At 39.2% G+C, this 22923-nt stretch overlaps 1 protein-coding gene across 2 annotated transcripts in view; it reads right to left on the bottom strand.

The window, feature by feature from the left end:
* The window catches only part of SIDT1 (SID1 transmembrane family member 1), an 87038-nt gene that overhangs the window by 36442 nt on the left and 27673 nt on the right, over positions 1–22923 (bottom strand). For both annotated transcript variants that reach the window (XR_003792406.1, XM_029215049.1), the window contains exons 4-9: positions 14707–14752; positions 11336–11437; positions 10636–10719; positions 8902–8989; positions 6443–6514; positions 5931–6024 (exon numbers count right to left, since the gene is read on the bottom strand). Coding sequence is in view for 1 of the 2 variants with exons in the window: in XM_029215049.1 (XP_029070882.1) it covers positions 5931–6024; positions 6443–6514; positions 8902–8989; positions 10636–10719; positions 11336–11437; positions 14707–14752 (486 nt within the window). In the remaining variant the exon portion in view is untranslated. The remainder of the gene's footprint in view (positions 1–5930; positions 6025–6442; positions 6515–8901; positions 8990–10635; positions 10720–11335; positions 11438–14706; positions 14753–22923) is intronic.

Raw genomic sequence — 22923 nt, 5'->3', positions numbered from 1 at the left:
ACCTTATACCCACACAGATAATCCAGGATAATCTCCATAATTTTATCACATCTGCAAAATCTCTTTTGCCATGTAAAGTAACATATTCACAGGTTCTGAATATTAGAACATGAGCATTTTGGGGGGGCCATTATTCTGTCTACTATACCATCTTAATAATATTAAGTCTTTCAATCTGTGAACACAGGATGTCTTTTCATATATTTAGGTTCTCTTTAAGTTCTTTCAAGGATGTTTTGTAGTTTTCAATGTACAAGTCATATTTAATTTCTTAAATTTTTTCTTAAGTACTCTATTATTATTTTTGATGCTATTGTAAATAGAATTATTTTCTTAATCTCGTGTTTGAATCGTGCACTGCCAGTGTATAGAAATACAATTGATTTCTGTATATTGATCTTGTATCCTATAATCTTGATAAACTCAGGGTTTCTTTTTGGAGGTGATGAAAATTAGACAGTGGTGATGGTTGTGCAACTGTGAATATACTAAAACCACTGAGTTTTTAAAGGGGGGTGAATTTTATGGTCTATGAGTTATGTCTTAATAAAGTCATTATTTTAAAAACTGGGTGTATCAAATGTAAATGTCTATCAAAAATTAAAATGTGAATTGCTCTCTTCCCCCCAAATAAGCCTCCCTTTTGGACATGAAGTTGGAGTTGGGGGAGAAGGGAGAAAAGTTGGGGACTACATGTGCCTGTGCTTTGGTACATGTTCTTGTTTATTTCCAAATGGGGGCTCTAGAAGTTGCACACCCCTGATCCTGGTATGTTTGGTGGAAGGACTTCTCTTCATACCTCTTTTGTTCCTAGACACAGCAAACCCATCCCTGCCTCAGGGCCTTTGCTCTTGTTCTCTGCCTGGGCCACTCTCTCCCCAAATCCTCACATGGCTGGCTCCTACTTGCCATTCAGGTCTTGGTCCTGAGAGGTCTTCCCTGCTGAACAAATCAAATCTAAAGTAGCTTCCCCAGTCCAATCATTCTCTGTCCCACCACTATGTTTGTTCTCCTCCTGTCGCTAGCTGAAATTATTTTCTTTATTAATTGCTTGCTTGCTTGCTTGCTTATATGTTTTTCCTTTGTACAATGTAAGCTCTATTAGAGCAGGGATCTAGACTGTCTTGTTCATCACTGTATCACTAACCTTTGGGACAGGGCCTGGCACTCAGGAAATGATAACTAAATATTTGTTGAGTGAACAAGGCATATCATTAAGGAGAGCAGTTACAATTGGGTCTGACTGTTCTAGCTGGCAAATGAGGCTCTAGGGAAGTCCCTTTAAAAAAACAATTTTAGTGATATTAACTAGCAAGCAATTATATGAACTCATAAAAGATGATGTGTTTGGACTGTGTTTGTATTAACAGGCTTTAACCACATTTGCCCTAGGTTTTGGAGCTGATAAAGTTCTTAATTAGAGGAGTTAAATGATTTACAAAGCTAGGGTGAGGCAGGCAGTATCGAGTGAACAAACAAAAAAAGAGTAATTGAGACCTATGCTAGATGGATTGAAAAATGGCTATACCTCATCTTGTATCTAGCTCCTTCAATCAAAAGTGGAGTCTGTGTCTTTACCCCTTGCAGCTGGACTGGCCTTATCACTTGTTTTGGCCAATAGAAAGAGGGGGAAGTGATATCATGCCACTTTTGAACCTACCTCTTAAGGAAGCCTTGCATTCTTCTGCTATCTCTTTTGGAGATACAGTAGGGCTAGGCTGCTGGAGGATGAGAGGCAAAGTACAGCTGAGGCCAGTCTAGAAAAGCCAGCTCTTCTCTGACCTGCCAGTTGATTTCACTCTATGACCACACCCAGCTGAGATCTCTGAGCCTAGTCCAGATTAGCAGAATCATCCAGCTGACCCATAGATTTGTGAGCAAATGTAAATATGTATTGGAGTTTTTATGGTTGGAGTTTTTGGAGTTTTTATGGTTGATTTTTTTTGTGTGTGGTACGCGGGTCTCTCACTGTTGTGGCCTCTCCCGTTGCGGAGCACAAGCTCCGGACGCGCAGGCTCAGCGGCCATGGCTCACGGGCCCAGCCGCTCCGCGGCATGTGGGATCTTCCCGGTCCGGGGCACGAACCCATGTCCTCTGCGTCGGCAGGCGGACTCTCAACCACTGCGCCACCAGGGAGGCCCTTATGGTTGATTTTTATGCAGCATTATTGTGGCAATAGATAACTAATACAGGAATCAAGGGAAGAACGAGTAATCAGGTTCATGTAGTTTGAACTCAACATCTGGCAGGGTGACTGAGAGGAAGGAATAAGAGACATGTATGCAGGGCTTCCCTGGTGGCACAGTGGTTAAGAATCTGCCCGCCAATGCAGGGGACATGGGGTCGAGCCCTGGCCCAGGAAGATCCCACATGCCGTGGAGCAACTAAGCCCGTGCACCACAACTACTGAGCCTGTGCTCTAGAGCCCGTGAGACACAACTACTGAAGCCTGCGCGCCTAGAACCTGTGCTCCACAACAAGAGAAGCCACCGCAATGAGAAGCACGCGCACTGCAACAGAGTAGTCCTTGCCTGCCGCAGCTAGGGAAAGCCCCTGCACAGCAACGAAGACCCAACGCAGCCAAAAATAAATTAATAAAATAAATTTTAAAAATAAATTGATATAGATATAATATAATTAAAGAAAAAAAGAGACATGTATGTAGTGCTTGACCCAGGGGGGTCATTGCAGGGGCTCCATAAATACTTGTTGAATGAATTGGAGCTGGGGGTGGGGAGGGGAATGGAGTTCAGGGCTGAGCCAAAAAAACATAAAAACAAAAAAACATAAAAAACAAAAAATAGCATAAAAACATTTTGAATTCTTAGCTCCCTGAGGACAGGAGCCATGTCTCTAATCATTGTTTTCATCCTGATCTCATAGCATGTACTGCGAACCCCACATGTATTAGTAATAAAGAACAGGGGGCTCAACGAGCAATTGGCATTCTGCTCCAGGACTGGCTGGCTTCACTTGGTTTTGTAGAAAACTTTGTTATTTCTGCTTAGTTCAATGAAGGAAGAGTTCTATTAGCATTTTCTCTCAGTTTATTCCCCTATTTAGATGCCAAGTAGTTCTTATGTCTCCAGATTTCTATTTTCAGTTTGCCTATATTTGGAAAGAATCTATGCTTGTGCAGTTGGCAGTAGCAAAGTAATCTGGCAGCCAGAGGTTTCAACAGAGCCTACGCCACAACTTTCAAAAACTGTGCTCGCTTCAGCAGGCTGAATAACAACTTTAGAGAGATTGATATCCAGCTATTAATTTCTGTCTGTTTGTACACTGGTTATATCTGCTAGGTAACTAAAGAGGTGAAACCTATTTTCTAAAATCTAGAACATCAGTGGTAGAGACAGCCTTCCTAAGAGAGGCAGAAAAGATGAACTTCTTTTCCCATGATGCTGTAACTCATCTGAGTCAAAACTGGCAGCTTTTCGGACCCCTTTTCAATCAAATTCATGCTGCGGTTCCAGGTTTTTGACCTGGTTTCCTTGATTAGGACTGCCCTCCTTCACATGCCCTGATCTTGTCTGGGCTGCTTAAGAGCTAAGGCTCTGGAGCCAGGCTGCCTGGGTTCAAACCCAGGCAGTGAATTCTTGGTCAAACTGCTTAACCTCTGAATGCCTCAATTTCCTGAACTGTCAAATAATGCTAATACTACTACTTGTTGTGGGGCTTTAGATGAGATAGTCTACTCAGAGTGCCTGGCAAAGAATAAGTACTTGTTCAGTGTTAGTGATTATGATCTGATAAATTGATGAGCTGATAACCAGTTAATGTATGTATACTTTCCAGGTATAATATTTGCCTGTAGACTGGAGATTTTGTTTTTAATTTTTTATTTGAAAATAATTTCACATTTATAGAGAAGCTGTAAGAATAAGAATAGAATATAGAATACTCATGTATCATTACCTAGATTCACTTATTGTTAGCGTATTACCCCCTTTGCTTTCTCATTCTGTCTCTGGGTGCATATGTGTGTTTTCATATACATGTATATGTAAAAATTTTTTTCTGAACCACTTGAAAGTAAGTTGCATATGTCATGAACTTTTGTGCCTAAATATTTCCAAAGAATAAAGATACTCTCTTCCATAACCACAGTGTAGTTGTCAACTTCAGCACATTTAACATCGGTATGATAATCTTATCTAATCTGCTGTCTGTTTTACAGTTTTGTCAATTGACCCAATAATGTCCTTTATAGCATATTTTTCTTCTAGTAAAAGAACCAGTCTGAGATCAAATATTGTCCTTAGTGGTCACATATATTTAGTCTCCCTCAATCTGGAACATTTCCATAGCTATTTTTTGTCTTTCGTGATACATTTTAATAGAATGTTCATCACTTTGAGTTTGTCTAATTTTTTCCTCAGGATTGTATTAAAAATGTGCATTTCTGGCTGGAATACTGCATAAATGATGCTATTTCCTTCTCAGGGCATCACATCTGGAGACACAGAGTGTCCAACTTTCCCTTGGTCATATTAATTTTTATCACCCTGTCAATAGTCTAATTTCTCCACTGTATAGTTACTACTTTTCCCCTTACAACTACTAAGCGATTTGTGGGGATACACTTAAGGCCATGCAAATATGTTGATCCTCATCAGATTTTCCTGCTAGTTTTAGTATTCATTGATGATTCTTAACCTGATCTATGCAAAATGATGATTTTCCAATTCCAGCACCCTCTTCTTATTCACCAGTCAGTGTTTGGTGTTCTGCTGCAGGCAAGAGTCCTCCCTTCTAGGTCAGTATTTGCTAATGGGTCCTGTCCCTAATGTGTATCTATTTTAGTAATTTTGTTGAGTTTATTAAATGTATATCTGTAAGAACTTTGGTCTTTCTTTCCTTCCTTCCTCCTTCCTTTTCTCCCTTCCTTTCTTCCTTTACTGATATGGATTCATGAATTTCTATTTTTCTTAATGGTTTATAATTCACTATTCTCCTTAATTGTTTTGGTTCTCAAATTGTCCCAGATATGGCCAGTGGGTTTTTGAAGTCAGTTTCTCAATTGCAAAGCTTCATAAAAGTCACAGAAGGGAGTTATGTTTTGAGTCAGAGGTAGGCCTGTATCACTGAGATAGTTGTATCACTGTGGTAGCCTTGAGGTTTTTCTCCAGATGAGACTAATCTTGCCCATTAATCTGAAAACTCTATACTGGCTTTGTTTTCTTTACATTCTCAAGAGGAGAGAGAACATTTGTTTGTTATACCTCCTGCCATTCCTTTGTAGTTGTTTTACAGAGACCACGACAAGCTATGGAATTCTCAAGGTTCAGGCCTGCTCTGAGATACAAGGAAAGACTGGTGCTCTTTTCACTGGGGGCTCCAAACTCTTGGGAAGGGAAATTTCCAAATTACAGCATGATTATCTCCTTTTTTTCTCTCGAGGAACATTTTACTGTAAAATTGATGCTACAACAGTAAGAAAGCACCGGGTAATGTAGTGTCAAAGCATATTTATTACTCCTGCTACTTATTATACCTCAATATTTATTTTAGGCATTAATTGTACTTTTTGATGGAACGTTTAAAGCTGTTTCTAAATCTCCATGTTAGGTAGAACTCATTTCTTACATCCCATAGGATCTACATTAAGTATTTTCTGGTCTAAAGATTACCCAAGCTATCTTTCTGTTGAAGTTTCATTAACTATGAAAATAGCTAACACTATCAGCACTTACTCTGTGCAGGACATTGATGTAAACACTGCAGTTACACTGGTCTATGAGGTAAATTATTATCTCATTTTACAGATGAAGAAACTTCAGCACAGAAAGTTTAAGTAACTTGCCCAAGATCACACAGTTTGTGGCTAAGGTAGATCCGAATCCAGTTAATATGGCTCTAAAATCTAATGTGCTAATCACTAAGCAGAGACAGGTGAAGGGGGTTGACATTTCTTGAAACTCTTGACATACCTGATATAATGAACAAATGCAAGAAACAGGCATCCCAAGTAGAAGGAGAAGAAGATGAGGAAACTGAGGAGAATGGATTTCACATAAACAGATCCTGAGGGAAGAGAAACAGCCTTGGTCAGGATGTCCTCAAGAGAAGAGAGGACCATGTTTGGGACAGGACAGCTTCATGGGCCCATCTGCATCACACTCATTCTTAAATCCTAAGATAATTCCACTCAAAGCAGCAAAGCTATTGGAGGTCACCCAGACATCGTCCATAAATGGCTGCCTTTCACAGTGATGACTTCCTCAGGGAAGCTGGGGAGGGACTTCCTGTATACAACTTCATAATTGACTTCCCTTTCTTTCTGCAAAGGATTTAGCAAAATGCTTTGATTCTCTCTTCTATCTCTAAGGTAAACATTAGTTTTCTTACGATGTTTCTCTGGAAGGATGACATTAGCATTGAATGACATGACTGCCTTCCTGACATAGGAATCTCTCCACTGAATCTCAGTAACAAGACTGACCTTTGATGGAAGGAACAATGGTCACTTTAAGGTTCTTTGCACGTTGTAGATTCCAGGTCTGGTTCTCCTTTTCTGGTAAAAAAGAACAAAGCACAAAGGATCAGATACTAGGTTCCTGGTCTCTGATCTGAACAGCTGTTTAAAAACTGTCCAGAATTAACTCTGGTTGCTGAATTTCCTTTTAGCAAGAACTACGTGAAAACCTTCAAACTGTCTAATACTCTCTTCGGTTAAAACTTTCAACTTGGCCTTTGTTTGGGTGCATTTTGGTAGCACTAGGTGAGTCAAATGAGAATGCAGCCTCCTTTCTTGAATGAAGAAGGCTTGACCCTTCTCCTGATATCATATGGCTCAATATGCCACAGACATCTGAAGAAAACAGCTGCAAAAATAGAAAGCTACTACATTTTTGGTTTGCATTTTTCTTTTTCTTTTTTTTTTAAAAATATCTTTATTGGAGTATAATTGCTTTACAATGTTGTGTTAGTTTCTGCTGTATAGCAAAGTGAATCAGCTATACGTATACATATATCCCCATATCTCCTCCCTCTTGCGCCTCCCTTCTACCCTCCCTATCCCACCCCTCTAGGTGGTCACAAAGCACCGAGCTGATCTCCCTGTGCTATGGAGCAGATCTCCCTGTGCTATGGAGCTGCTTCCGACTAGCTATCTATTTTACATTTGGTAGTATATATATGTAAATGCTACTCTCTCACTTCGTCCCAGCTTACCCTTCCCCCTCCCCATGTCCTCAAGTCCATTCTCTATGTCTGTGTCTTTATTCCTGTCCTGCCCCTAGGTTCATCAGAACCATTGTTTTGGTTTTTTTTAGATTCCACGTATATGTGTTAGCATACGGTATTTGTTTTTCTCTTTCTGACTTACTTTGTATGGCAGACTCTAGGTCCATCCACCTCACTACAAATAGCTCAATTTTGTTCCTTTTTATGGCTGAGTAATATTCCACTGTATATGTATGCTGCGTCTTCTTTATCCATTCATCTGTTGAGGGACACTTAGGTTGCTTCCATGTCCTGGCTATTGTAAATAGTGCTGCAATGAACATTGTGGTACATGTCTCTTTTTGAATTATGGTTTTCTCAGGGTATATGCCCAGCAGTGGGATTGCTGGGTTGTATGGTAGTTCTATTTTTAGTTTTTTAAGGAACCTCCATACTGTTCTGCATAGTGGCTGTATCAATTTACATTCTCACCTAATGAAACTTAAAAGTTTTTGCACAGCAAAGGAAACCATAAACAAGACAAAAAGACAACACTCAGAATGGGATGAAATATTTACAAACGAAGCAACTGACAAAGGATTAATCTCCAAAATATACAAGCAGCTCATGCAGCTCGATATCAAAAAAACAAACAACCCAATCCAAAAATGGGCAGAAGACCTAAGAAGACATTTCCCCAAAGAAGATATACAGATTGCCAACAAACACATGAAAGAATGCTCAACATCATTAATCATTAGAGAAATGCAAATCAAAACTACAATGAGCTATCACCTCACATTGGTCAGAATGGCCATCATCAAAAAATCTACAAGCAATAAATGCTGGAGAGGGTATGGAGAAAGGGGAACACTCTTGCACTGTTGGTTTGCATTTTTCTAGGCAGTGAGAATTTGTTTTTTTCTTATATGGCCATCAAAGGACTTATAGTTTACCGAGAACATTGGATGTTGGCAAAACTCTAGAGCTATGTAATTAAGAGATTAAAGAATATATTAGAAGAAAATTCACCTAAATACTGAGGGAACGATGTTACACTCAACAGTAAACACTTTTCGTGTTGATCACATATGGCCTATCAGCTGCTGGGGGGTCTGTGTTTTCAATCAACAGCCTATTCCTTTCCCGTGGTAGGTAGTGGGTAGCTGCCCATAACCACTTGTACTATGCCTAAGAGCTGACATAACCCCTGCCATTGGGATAAGTTGCCCTACTTTGCTCACTTACTGTCTTGAAAGGTACAATTTTGGCAATGGGAATTGAGAAGTCTGAATTTTCCTTGGGGAAATGATGACTACTGATAAACATAAGTGGCTCCATTACTGCTCGCTACCAAAATGATCTTTGAAAATGGACCTCGATCTGCTGTATAAGATCATTACTTCACGGTAGTAAATATTTGTTGAGTAAAGGGCCCACTGAGTGAACTGGGCCAACTGGGTCAACTGAGGGAGTACAAGACTTTGAAAAGATTCAGGCACTAAATGGCATTTTGTAGTATCAATAATATCTTGAGATTTGTTATTTTCTTCCCTTTATTTTTTTCTCACGTATGTCTCAGACTGCCTTGCCAAGCCACTGCTGATGACCCTCACTTAGTGGGAACTAGAGATGGTTGGAAGGGGCCAGACGGGGCCAAAATGAGCTTTTGGCTTCCTTTCCATTGCATTCTGTTAGGTTTTTCTAAGTAGACAAATACTCCTCACTGTTCCTTACCCTGGATGAAGAAAGATCCTCCACAGGCATAATCTTCAGGCTTTATCACAAACACCACATAGAACTGCTCACCTGGAAAATCCTTCTTCTGCACAAGACATAAAGATAGGGAGAAGAAGGGAGAAAGTCCATATAATGGTGGGGGCAAAAAGAAAGAGGAAAGAGAAGAAAAGTAAAGTTCACCTCTGCTCCCTAGCTCCTTAGAAAGGACTCACATTCCCATGATCTACTCCAGGTTATCCATAATAAAATAATTGTTATATCCAAGAAATTATGTAAATAGAGTGTTCTGATTTCAATCTGTCCGGTGCCCACTTGAGTGCTTAGAATTGTAGTAGACCCCGTATAAAATATATGTCAACAGTCTATGTTTAATAATTCATACTTGCATATTAAATTCTTGAATAAACTTTATTTTTTAGGACATATTAAGTTTTTATTATTTTAAAATTTAATGATAAATGACTTTCCTAAAAGTCACACGGTCAGCGGTTAAATAAACAATTTACGTTAGGGAAGCAAAGACTCAAGTCAGGAGACCTGGGTTACAGTCCTGGCTTTGACTTTCTCTACATGGGCTTCTCTGTGTCCCAGTTTCTTATCCATGAATGAAGCATGGTTGACAAGATAATCTTTAAGGTCCAGTATATTTATACAACTCTGATCTTTTTAATTATCCCCAAATTTCTGATATTATGTTTAACCCACTGAGAAAATGGCCCAGTACTGAATCATGGGTCCAAAAGAGAAGTAATAACTTGTTGCCAAACATATTGAAAGTAGGAATGTACTGATGTGATTTGCACTTCATTAATTTAGTGTCCAGATGATGTAAAATCTGAGTTTCCTACTATGGTTATTCTTTTGTCTTTTTAAATTTGGGACCACATAATGCTGATGTGCTAAGGAAGAAAAAATACTAAAAACAAGGGCAGATATTTGAGATATCGAATCTGAGACATTAAAAATAAAAGCCTGACTAGTAGAAGTTTTTTGGTCTGATACCTAAATTATAATTAACCTCTCCTCATTCATGGCCCGCTATTCAATAAACAGTATCTCCTTACCTAGAGAACAGATCAAATTGCACGTACTCCAAGTAAGTACCGCTCTAAAGCCAGGGACAGAATCTCTTTGAAAATATGCTGACATGATGTCTGTACATTTTTGCTATAAAATTACCATTGAAATAATAATTTAATTATCATACCAAAAGGGCAAACTTCTGCACAAATGTGGTTCATATTCCTTTGAACCTGTCCATTCTGTCCAGAGTTGAAGTTATGTTTTGGTTACAATATGTTTTTTTTCAATTGAAAGATAGTTGATTAAAAATATTGTTTTAGTAGAATACATTTAGTTGTTTTAAATGGATCAGGTAAACTTTACCCTAAACCAGCATCCCCCATTGGGTAGATTGGAATCTTTTGCCCTTACTTCTCTAAGCAATCTGTCAGACACATGTCCCACTGCATCACAGGTTCCCAAGATTCCCCAAGGGGAACGGAGCACCTGGTAGAGTAGCACTGTCTACTATCACCAAGGCTTTGATTTCAGGTGTAGCAATCTTTGTTTTAAAATCAATCAGAAAGGAAAGAGATTCAAGGCACACAGTGAGCGGTAATCCCTTAGGTTTTTCTAAATCCGGCAGGTAACCTGACTGGTCCAGTAGGTGATCTGATTATAAACTGTGCACTATCATTGACAATAACAACCACAGAAGCGATGTCTCACCTGTAGTGTGATGGCAGCTTTCTTGGTCATGGACTGATAGACACCATTAAATTCTACATTGTGGTCGAGATCATACACTGGGCACTGTAACATGCATGAGGGATAAAAAAGGAAAGCATCACTAATGTCATAGTATACATACCACACATGCCACCTGGATCACAGGGGAGGGGGTCCCTACTGAGCCAGAAACCATGAAGAGTTTTCCCCCAGAACAGTCATGAAATAGTCCTCCTAAAACTTGGTGCCTTGTCCTCTGAAGTCAAGGTCACTTTATATCAAAGAGAACTGAAAAGATCATCTTAAAGTGTATCACACCTTTCCCATTTTTTATTTAACACCTTATGAAACAGAAAGGGCCTAATGACACAATAAAAATTTTAAAAAATAGAGCAAACAGGTTTCTGTTTTTCTTGTGCAGCCCACAAGTTGGTCTTCCTTGCTCTCTGTCATAATCCTCCCTCCCTCCCTTCCTTCCTTTGTTTATTTTGGTGAGGAGTCAACTGCTCTCTATCTCCCCAGATCAATGTCTACAAGCACAGACTGCCCACTTGTGTGCACAAGATACTGTTTTTATTATTTAGCAGTTTTGTCAGGAATATGTAGCATGAGGATGACATGGTGGTCACCCTTCTCTCTCATTTATCCTGGGACAATATAGTACTCCATATTGGAAGGTTGACAGGTTATGAAGACTCACCATGATATTCTGGACTGAGACAACAGAGCATGGATAAGCCATTTCAGACACAACTTTAATGATAACTGACTCCACATCTTCAGGAAATTTGTATAGAAAATACTAAGAATAAAAAAAGGAAAGACAGGATTTGTTAATGTTAAGAAATGTTTATGGTCAAAAACTCAAGCTATTTTCCCATGAATAAGGTGGTTTCCTCAAATATTAAGCAGAAAGTTCAGATGTAAATCTCAGTAAACCTCCAGTAATTCAGTCAGCCATTCATCTCTTGCATATTGAGCAAATGCTCTGTGCAGGGCTCAGGCACTAGGAACACAGCAGTGAACAAGAGCAAGGAGCCATTTCATACAATATTGCCATATCATTTTTTCTGGCTTTTCCTTCTCAACTAAACTTGGCTACACTTCATTCTAATTTTGACTTAAGAAGATGCCCCCAACCCTTTGAATTAGAGATATGTGAAATGTGACAGGAGACAAGGTTTGCCTCTGTGGGGTCATTTTGAAACATGAAGCTCCTCCTTGAAAAGCAGGTAAGCCTGTTCTTCAAGAATCTTAACCACATTCCCACAGGCAAGAATTAGCACTAGACCCACCCTTCCCCTAGACTTTCTTGCCAAAGAATCTATTTCCTGGCTGGAATACAGTGAGATGACATTTAGATTCAAAGACCAAGCCCTGCATCTAGCCTCCTGAAATACGTTCACAATTTTGGGCAGAAGTATTTCTCCAATATCATCAGAATAAGGAAACATTTATAATAGACAAAAGTTACACTATTTACCTACTTAGATTATCAATCCACTGGAAAAATTTATTAACTCTAAGCCTTAAACATGTTGCTAATAATGAAGAAAGGGGACTTCTGCCCAGTAGTTATAAATATAGAAACTGGTTGAGAAGCTTGACATGAAATATACGATTAAAATTTTGAGGAAAACAAACAAAGCAAACCCCTATCCTAGGGCTTTAGTAAATCTATCACTTTAAAGGAGAAGCAAAGCCCGTGAAAACTTCATTTTGCATTCCCACATCCTCTTTATTAACCTTATTCTGAGAACCAGAGCAATAAAAATATAACTTTTTCAACAATCCAAAGCCTTCTTAAGGGGAAAAAAAATCATCTCAAGATTAAAGAGTGCCATTAACGCTGCTTTTTGGAAGTCTGTTCATGCCTTGTAACAGATGGCAACACTCTCAAGAAGCCACTCCATTTTTGCGCTTTTATTTTGGAGCTTGATTCAAATACATATAATACAGGGCTCTTCCAAAGGTGAATACTCTGGATTTCCCAAGAGGCGTTCATGGTTCTTAGGGGAACCATACTTTGTAACTCAAAAGCATTATTATGGTTACTATTAGCAGTAATGAGCATCACATATATGCCTGTATATTCTAGGAGTTGGTTTTGTGCAAGCTGTAGACATCTACCGAAGCCTTATCTGTATACCAAGGTATTACTAATCGCTTTTTACCTTTAAATTACCATAAACCCCAAATAAATAAACCCCTTGCCTTGAGAATCTACTTTTACCAGAAGGAAGCAAGTGACAAGGATCCAAAGCAATGCCTGGAATTTAGTCTAAAAATCACCATCTTGTGTCCTGATTATCTATCCAGTTTCTGTAACCTGCTTCTATCTACAGGAATAGAGGCAGACTGTGGTGCTTCAGGTTGTCTGAGTATGTGCAGTAGTTTGGGTGGACTTACAGGAACAGAAAATTTTTTCTACAGTTGAAGAGGATATAAAATATAGGCCGAAATGGGAACAGTTATGAGTAAAGTTAAGACTTTCAGAGATGTCAAAGAATTTCTGTTTTGTTTCATGAGTTTGTTTTAAGTATATTTTACTCTAGTTTGTGATTTATATACAAATTATTTGGGCTTTAGTGTTTAATACTTTTTTAAAATTGAAAGAAGCTATAATATATAATCATCACTGATTTTCAGTCTACAAAGTACATCACGACATTCACACATTTTTATTATATTTATTTATAAATAAATATAATGATATTATATTTATAAATAAATAAATAAATGATATTTATAAATAAATAAGTATGATATTTCTATCATATTTATTATAGCTTTCAACAGGACTATTAGACTGTACTCTTTCTGCAGTTGGGGTACAAGTTTTCCCCTCCCTTTCTATATAGATATCTCCCATTGCCCCTAGTAACCAGTGCTTTCAAATATTTCATGAATTAAGTGGCTAATACTCTGAGGGCAATGGATCATGGGACTTAGTCCTCTTCTGTCACTGGGTGGCAGCATATATGCACTGTGGAGGCTTTCACTGATGGGAAATTTAACTCTTCAAGGTGTGCTGGAGTTGGCTCTTGCAGGTCTGGGGAGCTGACTGTACACATCGATTCCAAACTCTGTGTTCAATGACGTCACGCTGGCAGCTTGAAATCCGCCAGAGTGGAGGTATTTACACTGCAGAAATGGGCAGATGCTACAAAACAGGGCTTTCACTCTAAGAACCAGTTGTTAAATATTCACCAGCTCACAAGTGGTTGTAACAGATTTACAACATTATCCATATAATATGTTAATCCCAGTTTTAGTACAGTACATCCAAAGCCATTTTTGACAAAGTTGCATTACAGCCTACAGAAGACTTATAATAAATACCAGGACATTAAATAAATCTGTTTTAAACTTGCTATTGCATAAACTTCACTCTTTCAGAAGCTATGAGAGGAGAAAGGAAGGTAGCTAGAAGTGTCACCAGAAAAGCAGCCTAAGTCAATCAAAGTTTTCATCTATTTAGTCTGTTTATGACTATGGCCTAATGGAGAGCACAGCACAAATATCTAATTCTTCTAATAATTTTTGTCAGCATTCCTGTTCTTTCTTAATGACAGGAGAAACTAATTAATTTCACCCATAACACTGCGGAAATTAAAATCTGTCTCATTTTTATTATACTTTCAGATCAATTGATTATTTTTGTATTTGTTTAGTGGTGGTCTTCCATTCTCTGTCTCCCCACCCCCATCCTGATTATAAGGTCCGTGAAGGCAGAAGTTGCACCTGTCTCTTCTTCATCCTTCTATCCCTGGCACCTAGTACAATCTATCACTGTACTTGGTACATAGTAGGCCCACAATTTTATGAATGAAGGTTGAGCCAAGGAACATCTGCAAATACTTCATGCCTCCCATTTTACACCAATTCAAGTGATAAGGTTAAAAGTGTGTCTAAAATCCCAGTTACATGAACAACATTCCAAAAGTACAAATATAACTCATGTTGTGAAAGATCAAGGGCAACATCACATGCTAACTCTACCTGCTACCATGGTTTCTTTGGGTAACACCAACAGGAAGAATCATGATAACCTTGAAGCCCTTCACTTACCTGGGGTTGAGAGGGACTGGCAGTAAAGTGAAAGGCAACATTTGTCCTGAGAAATATAAGGGGGAGAGGGGAAAGTGGGAAAAGTGAAAGAAAAGCATAAGTTAGCAAACAAAAATTGTTTATTAAAAAAAAATCTTAAACTAGATGCAAGGAAAGCCCTACCCTTTGAGAAAGGAGTTCTGGGCCCATAAAAGTGACAAAGTGTGCTGCATGGGAACTTGGTTTCAACTCTCAAGAATGATCAAATTGGGGAACTGATCAATTTTATGTCTCTGTAAACCCATGAAGTCATACCTATACAAGTAAGTACTTTGTTGACTTTTATAGACACATTTATCTTTGTATTCTCTTAAGATTTTACAATCAAGTACAGGGTTTAGGTGTCAGAAGTGGTCTGAAAGGGAGAGGAAAAGAAGGTTTGAGGTTCATTTGCATAATTCAGATAGCACTTCCAAATTTTGATGTATCCATGGCAAAAGATCACTTTTTAAAAAATGTGGTGGATAGATAATCACCATGGGAGGGTCTCTAGGGATAGGAGCATACTCTTCCTGCCCCCCAAGCACCCCCAGTTGTCTACATTTCCCTCCAAGGTTGTGTCCTCTTTGGGTTAGGCATTGCACATACCACCAAAAGAATATAATGAAGTTATTTTCTCTCCAATTATTAATTCGCTGCGAATTATTTTATTAGATATTTTCATTCTTCTGTGAAAGACAGAAATGATCCAGCCCTGAGGAAAGGACAGTGTGGGGAGCATGTGGGAAGCATACATCTGTAGCACAGGGTGCTGTTGGAAGGAACATACGTGAACAGTTCAAGAGACTGGAAAACAAAGAGAAATTTGCTCTCCTCTGTAGTCATGTAAGGGCTGTTTGGGGCTTTTGTTCTTTCTGGTTCTTGCCTCATTTTTAGTTGTGAAGATCACTCACACATGCCCACTGCACTCTCAGTGCCTGCGTCCGGGGAGCGTCATGATCCCAACTGTCCAGTGTGACCTGCACTTCTGGGAACCTGAACCTGAACTTCTTCTGGGGTCCTTCCCCAGCTTTATCCCCCAATGCTAAGGAGTCTTTCTCTCCACTCCTAATTTTCCTTTTATAAAAATTAAATAGTTTAAAATTTTTATTAAAGATTCCTTTAGAAAGGGCATGTCAGGACATTTAAGCATGAAGTTTATAATTGGAGGCGTTGTTTAGAAGTCATAAAATTTGAGCACTATTTCTAAAGGTAATGACAAACAATTCAGGCTGTGAGCAGACGAGGCTTAGAGTTTAGCAATGGCTGCAATTTGTATATATTCACTCTCAATAGAAATCATCATCAGAGTCAAGGATTGGTTCTGCTGACATATGGTTAGTAACTCGTGATCTTAAGTCACCTAGAGAAGCCAAAGTCGGTGTCAAATCCAGTTGTGTGTGTTCTCCTGAGATTCCACAGCCAGAGTCAGGACCCGCGGTGCCGTGTGTGGCTCTCAGCGTGTGGGGAGTGTCATCTGCTATTACCAGGGCAACACGGGGCCCTCAATTCTGTTTGTTTCCAGGTCAGGGGAACAAAGAGGACAGTGATTTTCTTGGCTGGCAACAGACAGTGTAAGATTTCCAGGAGAAAACAGTTTTCTTTGGCCAGCAATTTGTGTTTCAATTCTCCCCTGTCATTTGAATTGCAGTTATAACATTGAATGTGTGGACATTGATAGGAATTTTCTGGGTTTTTTTTTTTTCTTGTTCTTTATGTTTGCTTTACTAGTACAACACATACAAACTTTGAAAACACTTTATTTTCTTTAAGACTATCACAGTTAAGTCTTCTCTTTCTCATGGAGTCAACAGTGTGTGCAAAATAAACATGGTGCCTGTTGCAGATGAAAGGTTCTGTTTCCTTCCCCATGGGCCTCAGTGGAGGTGGGGAAGGTTTATTTTAACAGGTGTCATTAAGCAACAGAACAAATCTAATTGAGACACACGTACGCCTTTAGTTTTAGAGAAGGAAGTACACAATTTTCGACTTATTTGAAAAAATTAAACACAGGAAACAAAGGTTTATTCAATAAATAAGAAAACCCAAAAGCAAATTTTGTTTCCTCATTTTGGCTAGTTTGAGGGAGAGGGAAAGAGAAAAGGAACAGAGGAGTCAAGAGAGATGGGTGTGCAGGGAAGGGAGACAGGAGAAGAGGGAGAAAAGGGCCCATGGGGAAGGGAGAGAGAAGGGGGAGAAGTATCTACAGGAGAGTAATAAAACAGAAGGAAAAGGAAGGGGGGATGGGAAGAAAGGGTAAGTGGAAAGACAGGCAGAGACAAAAACTAAGTCGTTTTTGAGGTGAGTACAGAGAGGACTGTGAGATTCAGGGCATCATATTTATCTTCTGACAGCAAGCCCCCAGCACAGAGCACAGTGAGCGTTGAAAACCCTCACTTTGTCGAAGGAAATCACACTGGTTATTCACTTGGACTATGGACTTCAGAGTATCATTTCCTGTTATCTCCTTACTGCCATCTGTCATGAGCTGCCTTTGCTTATCCCAAATCTTTCCCCAACCCTCCATCATCTGTAACCCTCCACCTCAAGGCTCTGGCTGAAGTATAAACTCTCCACGCATGTGCTAAATCCTGTCTTTTCTTCCCTCCTCTGGGACGTTGCTTCTACAAAAATCCAACTCTCCTATAAATTTTATCCGCCTTTCTACTCCTTAGTTTATAAATATACTCTAGTCTCAACCATTTTCAAAATAAATAACAAACAAAAGCACCCCCCAGAATTGCCCTCTTTTCCCCAAATTTCTCTCCTTTGATGTCATTCTATATCCTTCTCCTTCACAACCAGCCTCTTCAAAGAGTGCTCTGCTCCAATCCCTCATTCATGCTTTCCTCTCCCCACTGCTGTCAGGATTCTTTTTCCACCATCTCCCTGAGGTTGCAGTCACCTCCTTGTAGCTAAATCCAGTGACTTAGTTCTTAATTTTCTTTACCTGTCTGTGACAGTTGACACTCACAGCCACTTCCTCTGTCTTAGAACTTCCTCCCGTGGGCTTGTGACCCCTGCTTTCCTGCGTTTTCTTCCACACATCTGACTATGACGAGTCAGCTTCTTCTGAGAGCTCCTATTTCTCAGACCATCCCTTATATGAGAATGTGACCCACAGTCCTGTTCTTGATCTCCTCGTTTTCCTTAGCCACATACATCTTCATTCATATATGTATAATTATATATATTATAATTGCCATAAAATCCATATATATAAATATTCAGTTGCCACAAAAACCACAACAATGGTAGTGAATCACAAGTTTCCATGTCCAGCCCAGGGCTATCTCCTGGGCTCCAGTCACAGAAAAGTGTTTCTCTGCTGGGCTTCTGCACTTCACTGGCCCTCAAGCATCTCAAACTCCATATGATCAAAATGGAATGTACTCCCGTTTCCCTGACCCTGACCTGCCACGTCTGTCGATAAGCCTCACCTGACTTGTGACATCATTGTTGGAGTTGTCTTGAATTCCCTTTTTATCCCTTCCACAGCTGACTGCTCACCAAGTCTTACTGATTCTATTAGTGTAAATGTAACCTGGATGCACCTGCTCCCACCTGAGGCACTGTCTTTGCTCAGTATAGCATCCAAAAAAAAAAAAAAAACCCGAAAAACAATGTAAATCACTGTACTCTACCCCAAAATACCAAAGGGCCATTACATAGGATGACATATAGCAAAATGGTCTAAAAGCCTCTTTACTCATCCATTTCCTCAAAAATCTATGACTTTTCACAGCACAGTAGCTGAGCTATCGCACTCAAAACTCTCAAAACAAAGACTCAAGATCCCTACTTAGAAGGCTAGAGGAGGGTTGAAGCCTTCAAGTACTCATGTAAGACTATATTTTTGATTCTGCCACATGTATTTTTTGAATTTGTGAATTATCCCCATGTGTATTACTTGACTCTTTTTCTCCCTTACAACTTTGTTGCTACCATGATATGTTCAGGTCCTAATAATTTTTTAATTCTTCTCTGTTCAAACCTTTGATTTGTCTACGTGCCTCTACCCTCTCCTCTCCAGTTCATCTTCTACACGGCTACTAAAGTCATCTCAAAAATCAGACCTGTTGATATTCTGTTGCTTAAAATCTTTTAGTGGCTCCCATAACCTTAAAGATGAAGTCTAGACTGCCTGGTGCAGCAAAAATATCTCAAAGATCAAGGATTGCGTACTGCCTGTTTCTCCCCTTACCTCCTGTAACTCCACCTCAGGCACCATAGGGACCAGCCTTCTTGAAGCTTCTACTCAGTGGCCTCTCTGTCGCTCAGCCCTCTCTCCTGAGCATCGTGCTGTATAAGTTCAACACTCTGCCAGGCACTGCACTTCAAGTTCAACATGTCCCAAAGTGAACTTATCTTTTCCTTCCCTCCTCAAAATTCTCATTTTCTCTTAGGGGCACCACCATCTACAAGTTAGATGGTCATCCTAGACTCTCCCACTTCCCTTACCCTGAATATCCAATCAAGTTTTGTCAACTTCACCTCTAAATTCTTCAGTTCATTTCATTATTTATCTTGACCACGGCATCAGCCTTCTAATTTCTCTGCATCCAGTCGAGTCCCCCTCAAATCCATTATCCATACAAATATCACAACATAGACAGCTGTCTAAATTTCTTTCTTTTTCTTTTTAAACTATCTGTCATGCATTTTCCATTCTTGGGGATATCTTTTTTTTTTTTTGGCCGAGCCACATGGCTTGTGAGATCGAACCCAGGCCCACGGCAGTGAAAGCATGGAGTCCTATTCACTGGATCACCAGAGAATTCCCAACAGCCCTTCCAGGCTCCTCCCACCCCAGGAGCAGGTGCCTGCCTGTTCCTGCAGCCTCCTGCTGTTCCCTGTCTGCAACTTCACACGCTGCAGCACTGAGCGCCAGGGCAATGGGGTCTGGGAAAAGGAGCAGGGGCAAAGCTGGTGTATGTGCATGTGTGGAGGCAGGTGGGGGAGAGTTAAGATGGCACGGAGTAATGCTTTAAGGCAGAAGTTAATTTTTTAAGCTGGATTTAAGTAAATAAATGCTTCATGGAATTGAGAAACATATTTAGGGCAACAAAAATTAGGAGGATGGTGTTAAACAGAAAGTAAAAATAGCATGGTATAGTGGGAACAGCTCAGAACTGCAAGTCAGAAGTCGAATCTAATTTTGATTTTGGCCTTTCCTGGCTGTGTGAGTTTGGACAAATCACTTAACCTCTCTGGGCATCAGTTTGCTCATCTGTAAAAATGAAATGAGTGGATTCAATTCCCAAAGTTCCTTCTATTCTTAAAATTTATGATTCTAGAAAAAAAAAAAAACGCTTGTAGTCTGCCACTGAAAAACATACAACAGAAACTGCAATGTTGGGAAATTTGAGTTCTTCAGTGTTTCTCTCTATACCTGAGTTCAGATCTCCCCACAGTCCTCAGCTCTTTCCTGTTACCATCGTCCTCTGGATTTCTGAGTTTCCAGCAAGGCTGGTGTGGGACAATCCAGAGCCAGGGAGGAAGAGACACATATATCTTAGTTACCATCTCTTCTCGGGCTTATCTTATTCGCATAAAACCCCTGGTAACTGTGTGCATTTTGAAATGCTCTGCATGTCTGGTTGCTGAGGTCAGGTCACATCGTGAGAGGCGGAAACAGAAAACAATATGAGGGAATAGACTTGCAGTTTCACCACATGCGTATCATTCAATAACCCTCTCACAGAGTTGTGACCTTATGGCTTCAGTTTCACAGAATTCAGTTTCTCCAAAGGGTCTAATTAGCCTCACAGATACCAGCCCTAGAATTCAAGTACACTGCTACCAGGTGACAGCGACAGGTCAGACACACAGAGACCAGTTAGTAAATGCAGTGCTTCTCCAAAGTTCAAAATGCACTCTGTTCGGGTAAAGTGCTACCACCTCCTTCAAATTATGAGTACGAATTCCCATACTGTTTAATATCACAAATTAATTTAGTTATTAACACAATTAAACACAAGCACCGCATTTAGAAATTGCTTAAAGGTAGCTGTTCTCAACTCTGCTGCACATTGGAATCACTTGGAGAACCTTAAAAATGTATATACTATAATGCTCAAACCTCCCTCCTAGAGACTCATATAATTGATCTTTTTCTGCCTTTTTTGGGGGGCTGGTTCTTTGCTCTTGAAATTATCACATCACTTTTTTCTACACCAAAATTAATGGAGGGACTTGGAAAAAAAATGCTGTAACTACTTCACCATCCTTCTGACCATTCATTAATCTATCTGTCCATCTGTATCTATGGGTATACACCGTCAAGGGGTGTAGAGAGGACCAAGATAAATATTTGATTCATATCAGCAACTCCACTGGCTACAGACTTCAGGATAAACTGCCTTAGAAAATTTAAGGAGAGCTTTATAATAGGGCAGAACATTCTGATCAGAAAAATAAGCTGCCAAAAAGTAGTATATATTTTAAAATATTCTTATTTTTTAAAAATTAATCTTTTTATTGAAGTGTAACAAACATATAGATAACAAGACATAAGTATATATCTGAAAGAATTCTCACTAAGTAAACATAGCCGTGTGCTTCTCCTTTCCTCCCTGACGGTACCACTGTCCTAACTTCTAACATTACAGAATAGTTTCGCCTGTTTTTAAACTTTATATAAATGGAATCAAACAGTGTGTATTCCTTTTGTCTGGCTTCTTTTGCTCAACATTTTCTTTGTGAGATTTATTCACGTTGTTAGGTACAAAAATGGTTTGTTTTTATTGTTGTGTGATATTCCTCGAATGAATAGCACAATTATGTATCTAGGAGTTGAGTATATAAGTAGGAGTGGAACTGCGTTGTCAGTCCTTTCAAAGTATAGCAGTTTGGTAGGTGCAGTGGAATCTCATTATGGTTTTAATTTGCATTTCTGACAGCTGATGAGGTTATGTTTTTGGACCATTTGTATAGTTTCTTTGGTGAAGTGTCTGTTTAAGTCTCTTGCCTATTTTTTTTCCAGTGGGCTTGCCTGTCTTTTTTATTTTTTAGAAGACAATTATAAAAAGAATGCTGGTCATTTTAAATAGTTGACCTGTGGTTTGGTTGATTTTGTCCATTGTTAATTTGCTTTCTATTTCATTGTTTTGGGCTCTTATTTTAGTACTTACTTCCACTTTCTTTGAATTTTATTTTCAGTTCTTTTACTTTTTTTTTTTCAAGCATTTAATTCAAGAATTTATTTTAATGATCATAACAAACCTATAGAAATCAAGAGAATGATGATGTTTTAAAATACACAGAATTTGGACTTCCCTGGTGGCACAGTGGTTAAGAATCCGCCTGCCAATGCAGGAGACATGGGTCTGATCCCTGGTCAGGGAAGATCCCACATGCCGCAGAGCAACTAAGCCCGTGCTCCACAACTACTGAGCCTGCGTGCTGCAACTACTGCATGCACCTCAACAAAGAGTAGCCCCTGCTCACCACAACTAGAGAAAGCTCACGTGCAGCAACAAAGACCCAATGCAGCCAAAAACCATTGAATAGCAATTATACTCCGATAAAGATGCCAAAAAAAAAAAACTACACTAACTGAAAGAAATCTGAAGATTTTTGCTTTTATGAAAAAAGATGAAAAGCGAAAACAGTGTTCAGCGTTTGTTTTGCAGTGTGCACCCTGAGCGGTGAGAGTGGCACTGCCACCGCCTTCCCTGGAGCAACACTCAGCATCTCAGCATCAAGCCACCATAGCTGTGAATTATGTCTGGGAACCTCTGTGCCTTATCTCAATTTATTCTGTGCATCTGTTAGCAAGATGTGTCCTAAGGTAATTGCTTCTTTGCTTAATATCATTTGGCTTATAAAAGGTTTCACAGGAACACTCTACTTTCACACAGTGGGGGAACCTTGTACATACATTTAAAATTTTTGGTTTGTTATTTTATTAGCTATAGAGAAGGCTACCACAAAGATTGTGAATTTGTACACTTCTTCCCATTCTGCAAGTTTTGCTTTGTATATTTTGAAATGATATTACTAGGTACACAGAAATTTAGAATTTAAATTTGTCTTCCTGGTAAATAATTATTTTAGAAATATGGAATGTCTCTCTATATCTAATAATGTTCCTTGCATTAAGGAATATCTTGTATAATGTGATATAATACATCAACTTTCTTTTGTTTAGTATCAGTATGGTATTTCTTTTACTATCTTTTTATTTACATTTATACA

The sequence above is a fragment of the Monodon monoceros genome, unplaced genomic scaffold (genome assembly GCF_005190385.1).
Source record: "Monodon monoceros isolate NGI ecotype Baffin Bay Population unplaced genomic scaffold, NGI_Narwhal_1 Super_Scaffold_11, whole genome shotgun sequence".
Classification (NCBI taxonomy): domain Eukaryota; kingdom Metazoa; phylum Chordata; class Mammalia; order Artiodactyla; family Monodontidae; genus Monodon; species Monodon monoceros.
Note: the sequence above shows the minus strand (reverse complement) of the source record. Positions and strands in the feature narration are given on the sequence as shown.